The sequence below is a fragment of the Phyllobates terribilis genome, unplaced genomic scaffold, assembly GCF_046119375.1.
Source record: "Phyllobates terribilis strain yellow unplaced genomic scaffold, ASM4611937v1 Scaffold_12__6_contigs__length_324123572, whole genome shotgun sequence".
In the NCBI taxonomy this organism is placed as follows: Eukaryota; Metazoa; Chordata; class Amphibia; order Anura; family Dendrobatidae; genus Phyllobates; species Phyllobates terribilis.
In genome coordinates, this window is record NW_027362772.1 from 218,687,472 (window position 1) to 218,693,471 (window position 6,000).

At 44.1% G+C, this 6,000-nt stretch overlaps 1 protein-coding gene and 1 long non-coding RNA gene across 2 annotated transcripts in view; one reads left to right on the forward strand and one right to left on the reverse strand.

The window, feature by feature from the left end:
- The window catches only part of CXCR5 (C-X-C motif chemokine receptor 5), a 66,334-nt gene extending 63,135 nt beyond the window's left edge, over window positions 1-3,199 (forward strand). Inside the window, exons 2-3 of the mRNA XM_073657850.1 lie at window positions 2-1,069; window positions 2,888-3,199. Coding sequence (XP_073513951.1) covers window positions 2-1,069 — 1,068 coding nt within the window. The 3' untranslated portion in view covers window positions 2,888-3,199. The remainder of the gene's footprint in view (window position 1; window positions 1,070-2,887) is intronic.
- On the reverse strand, window positions 594-5,089 carry LOC141173217 (uncharacterized). The gene is made up of 2 exons (XR_012252614.1): window positions 4,520-5,089; window positions 594-1,114 (listed from the first exon to the last, which is right to left on the reverse strand). It is a non-coding gene; the product is annotated as an uncharacterized lncRNA (long non-coding RNA).
- Window positions 5,090-6,000: the final 911 nt, after the last annotated feature.

Genomic DNA, 6,000 nt, shown 5'->3' on the forward strand with positions numbered 1-6,000 from the left:
GGTAATTAATTATTCTGACGCTACATATAATTTTAGCGAGAACTACATCGACTTTGCATGTGAGAGTTCCTTGGATGAAGACCTACAAGAACACGAGAAACACAACAAACTCTATCTTGTCGTAATCCCAGTACTCTACAGCCTGGTTTTTGTGGTTGGAGCGGTGGGAAATATCCTCGTCCTCTTCATTCTATTGACAAAACATCGCTCGCGATCCAGTACTGACTATTTCCTTTTGCACTTGGCAATTGCAGATTTGCTGATGCTCGTTACTTTCCCTTTTGCGATTACAGAATCTATAGTTGGGTGGAAATTTGGGGATTTCCTCTGTAAGGTTGTTGGAGCCATCAGTCGTCTAAATTTCTATTGCAGTAGTCTTCTCCTGGGGTGTATCAGTATTGATCGCTACCTATCTATAGTCTATGCTATTCACACCTTCAAGAACCGAAGCATTAAGACAATTCACTTCTATTGCATTTTTGTGTGGATTTTTTGCTTTTTGCTTTCAGTGCCAAATATGTTTATTTTGGGAACCCACCAACTAGATAATTATACATGGTGCACGTACAACCAAAACTATTTTCCCAGCAATATTTGGTGGCAAATCGGAAGATTTATTAATCACATCGTGGGATTTTTACTTCCAATGATCATCATGATCATATGCTATTCCCGCATAATAGTTACCCTATGTAGATCCCCGAGACGAGAGAAGAAAAAAGCCGTCAGAGTTGCTCTGGTGATCACGGGCGTCTTCTTCTTGTGCTGGACCCCGTTTAATGTGGCGGTATTTCTGGATACTTTGGATCAATATGGATGGATAAAGAGTTGCGCGGTTAAGAATAATTTGCCTATAACGATAACGGTCACAGAACTATTTGGATATCTGCACAGTTGTTTGAATCCGTTGCTCTACGCATTTGTGGGGGCCAAGTTCAGGAACGATGCTCTGAAAGTTTTAAAACACTTCGGATGTTTCAAGCCAGAGATGTTTGGCCGCGTCACGTCAGTCAGTAGAAAGAGCAGCACCACAGATTCGGAACTTCGGACCGTTATTTCCAGCATCTAGGTGATTACACGTGATGTCTACTGTGATCTTCAAGCATCATTGATCCTAGCAAATAAATACAATGTGCTGAAGAACAGACAATGATGTATCAATAATAGACTAACACTGTAAAACATTTCCACTGCCACTTCCATTATTTACTATATAATGTATCCCATCTCAACTTCATCTCACTAATTTTCATTGCTGTAATACATTATACAGGTAACAATATTATTTTCAGTAAATACCAAAATCTAGGGTCACATCAGTGTTAGGAAATTCTGTGCTTCTACTCCGATCTTGAGAAAAGAATTCATGCAGGGGAAGGAGCTGTAAGCTACGTACCCAAAAGCCACCTATTGCCAAACATGGTCCATTGACTTTCCATCAAGGTCTCTGGCATTTAAAAAGTCTAGTGAAGACCTCAGCATCGAAGAAGATAGAAACGGTAAAGCTTGCTACAAATATGTATTTTATTTGTATCCGGCGCAAAAGGAAAGACAGATACCGTCCAACGTTTCAAACAACAGATGATACATACGGCTCCTTACCTATGCACCACCTTCCTGATGCCCTTGACAAAGACCATCCATTGGTCAATCGTTGGATGGTATCTGTCTTTCCTTTTGCGGCGGATCCAAATAAGATATATATTTGCAGCAAGATTTACCAATTTCGTCTTCTTCAGTTTTGGCTGAGGTCTTCGCTACAATATTATAGGACTACTGTCCTTTTCTCAAGCATATGTATTTCTACAGCAGTGTTGCCAGCTTTTCTAGGGGGTATCCGGGACTATTTTATTTTTTACTATAGACCTAAGAACAAACAAGGAGGAAGCCTGCCTGGCGCCGATCTCTGCCGGCTCATAGTGGTTATAGACTGCTCCTGCCGACTATTCTGTGGCTTCCGGTGATGTCACGTCAGAGCAGTGGCTTCTCTTCCGCTCTGCTTTGTTGACGGGACATCATTGCCGATGCCATGCTGATAGGCAGGGGGAAGTCTGCTGTCAAACTACACAAACCATCTGTCAGTCACCATGACCTCAGCAACCTCATCATGTCGACAGAGCAGCCTGGAAAAGGAAGAGCTGCTCTGTGGACATGAAGCAGCAGAATCGCCGGCATGAGCGGTCCGTGACTGTTCGGACTTGGCGTCGGATAGAACAATCAGGTAGTTGGAAAGTACCTGCCTATCACTTCTAAATCCCATAGCGAAAAATAAATAAATAGTCCCAGATAACCCCTTTTAACTTAAAAACAACAAAAAACAGAATAGCACACAGTGCTATTTATTTTGATTAAATGATGGAGAACATGACGGGAATGGAACAGACCTCATTATAATTAATGGGGTTTTCCACTTTTTGAATAGTGGACCGAACTGACTTGATTGGATTTTGAATACGAATACAGATAGTACTCACCCTCCCTTGGTCCAGTGCCGGCTCTCTACAATTTCTCCCGTGTCTCTGTTTTGGCTGCAGTGGTGATGTCACGTTGAGAGTGACACATCACAGCTGCATCCAATCACTGGCCTCATTCACGCCGCCAGCAACAGCAGAACTGCTGCGTTCAGTGATTGGCTGCAGTGGTAATGTTTATTGTAATCATAATGTCAGTGCTACAGTCACAACACAGATATCAGAGCAGTGGTGGGAAGACGGCGCTGGCCCAAGACAGGGTGAGTACTATCTGTATTTGTTCTTTTACTACTATCTGGTCGACTGATGATCCACTTTTCTAAAAGTGGAAAACACTTTTAATGGAGTCCGTTGGGATTCTTTTGCGGAATTTGTCAAATCAATCCCCTGAATTTATTTTGTTTTTCTGTTCCTAGGAGAGAAGAAGAAGAAAATGTGAAGTTAGCAATAACGGTGTAGAGTCTCAGGGCTGACGTAACAAGCCCCATACAAGATCCTGGTTAAATGGAGCCATAATAGTCACATGGGGAAATCTACGAACCCATACTATATGCTTTCAATTTTATGGGGGACATTGTGGCATTGCTTCTAGAGAATATCTCCATGATAACAACATGTTATACAGAGGAACCACATGGCAGAGTGCCTATGGCTCCAAAATACAGGATCATAAGGCCCCCATGTACAAGACACTGTCATGTGCGAGAGGTCTTAAATTAACCTTGTATTTTAGAAATGAATCATTGTACATTTAATATAGCAAGACTAGCAATCAATGTATATTAAGACTGTCAAAGCGTATACTGCCTTAATAAACTAAAATGCTGACAATTGTTATTTTATGTATTTTTGCATTATCCAATTTCCTCATACAATAGAACATGTTTGAAAAGTTTCTTATCTGATATTAAACACTTAATAAGGAAAGTGATTATCATCGTCCTTTGTTATGGATCTCAATAGTTGGAGGAGTCTAGGGGCTATGATGTTTCCCATACGCAGCACACACAGACCTGGAGGGTTCCTGCTCTCCTATCCCTATGTAGCACTTGTTCAGAAGCAACATGGAAGACATTATACTGCTGTACTGAGTTACAGCTGTTAATACTGTCAATTACTTCAGTACGGAGAAAAAGAGGAGAATAATTGTGTACCTCTGGTGGTGACCTACAAACCACAGCTTGCGATACTGAGAAAAACTGCTAAAAAACTTCACCACATCCTACACAAGGATGACCGGCTAAAAACAGTATTCAAAGACCCTCCCTTGCTGTTCTACAGGCTACCAACAAATTTAAGAAACATCATGATCCAAAGTTCAATGCCCTCAGATACACCAAGAGGAAGCTATCCTTGCAATGAGAAAAACCTGCACCCATGTAGACACCAAAGACAGGATACAGATTCCCAACACACAGCAGGACTATTAGATTCCTGGGATATTCACATGTTCCTCTTCCAATGTGGTGTACTTAATTCTCTGCGCTATATGTCCTATTGGGGGTCTCTATGTGGAAGAAACAAGACAGAAACTGAGAGCAAGGATGAGGTCTCATCGCCACACATTTACAGATAAAAAAAAACAGGTACCGGTGGCCAAACATTTCTGTGGTCCAGGACACATCATCAACAATATGAAAGTTGTCATATTAAAAGGAAACTTTAAATCGCAAAAACATCGAAGGGTTTGGGAATACAAACTGATTAGGGTCTTTGGCACCCTCCACACAGGAATAAATCTGTCAGGAGGATTTATGTCTCACTACACAATCTGAGGAATCTGCCCCAGGGACAGTGAGGGCACCAGGCCTATGATCTTACATGGATACTGGGTCAATAAAACTTTCACACCACTAATCTAATCCAATTAAGGAACCACCGCTGCGGAACAGTCCTCTGAAGCTGGTGGTATAGCAGCTAAGGTAGTGTAACTCCCCACAGGAAGAGAGTAGCTTCAGGGCAGCGTGCGTGGATGTTGGTGGTTATAGTGCAGGGAGTCAGTAATGAACACAGAGTCCGTATGATGCAGTCTCAGGTCTTTTACTCACAATTGTAGCAGTTCCAGATACAGGCGCCAGTGCAAGGCCCACGGTGTCCTGTGTTCACGCAGTGAGGGGTTCAGCCGACCCTCAGGTAACTCCGGAGCATTTAACAGGACCCCCTTCTGTGTGTCCTCTCTCTGGCCTGCTCCCTGCACCTCACACCCAGTGGCACTTCTATCCGGTATCCTCGGGCCTTGGCGGGCGACGTGTGTTCCGTCCCCTGGGTTCTATGTGGCTACCTTCTTAGTGTACTGGTGTGGACTTGTGGACTGCGGTACTTGAAGTGCTACAGCCTCCGGTTTCCTAGTTGGGCCTTGTAGCTCCGTGCTAGTTGAGGGACCGGTTCCCTTTATCTGGCCTGACCCCCCTCTACCTCCTGGTAGCAGCGGGCGTACGGGTGGCTTGCTGCACGGCCCGTGCCCCTAGGGTCCCTTCTCTTCTCGTTCCTGGAGCCTACCGCTCCCTCTCCTCCTCAGGCTCAGGCCTCCTGACTAGGCCCGCCTGTGGAGCAGAGCTCATGCAGAGCCTCTGCTCCTGTCACTTCTCCTCAGACTGAACTCTGTCTGGACTGAACTGAACACTGATCTAAGATGGCTCCTCCCTCTTATAGTCCTACTCCAGTGCTCCCAGGATCTACGTCCTCCACCCATGCACTACATAGTTCCCCCTCTCTAAGTGGTTCCTCCCCACTCCAGGCAGGGATCAGGGACTGTGCTCTCCCGTAGGAGCAATCTCGCCCTGTTCCCCGGAAATATGGTGCAGTGGATGTAGTGTTAGGGTCCTGAGCTGTACTCCTTCCTTACCTGAGAGTGAGGTACCACATCTCTGGATGAGATGCAATAACTCTGTGGCGACCGAACCCTCAGGGGCGCCACACATATATTTGGTGTTTCTTTATATATCATGTTATATGACACCATGCCTGAGGAAGGGACCTAAGTTGTCCCGAAACCTTGCCTTGTAACATCATTTATTTTATTTTTGTTAGCCATTAAAAGGTGTCATAACTGCAAGTTATCTTGTTTTTCCCACTGAGAGCAATCTTTTTTCAACTGGCTAACATGGTACCAAATCCCTTTTTTTCTTTTAGCTGTTAATACAGCGCTGAGGAGAAAATGAGGATTTTTTACTCACCGTAAAAACCCTTTCACGCAGTCCCATTGGGTGACACGAACCGTGGAATAGTCTGCTGCCACCTGGAGGCTGACACTATTAATGCAACTAATTGAAAATTTGCTCCTTGCCAGTAGATTATACCTTGCCTGCTGGCACCAGGCTCTTCAGTTTAGTCTAAAAGCTATGAAAGAAAGCCAAAAGGAATTAAAGCACGAAAAGGAAAATAATGCACACCCAACCGGGCAAGGAAGGGTGGGAGCGGAGTCCCCCAATGAAGACTACAAGAAAGAGATTTTATGGTGAGCAAAAAAAAAAAATCCTCATTTCTCGTTTGTTTTATTGGGGGACACAGTAACCGTGGGATGTCCCAA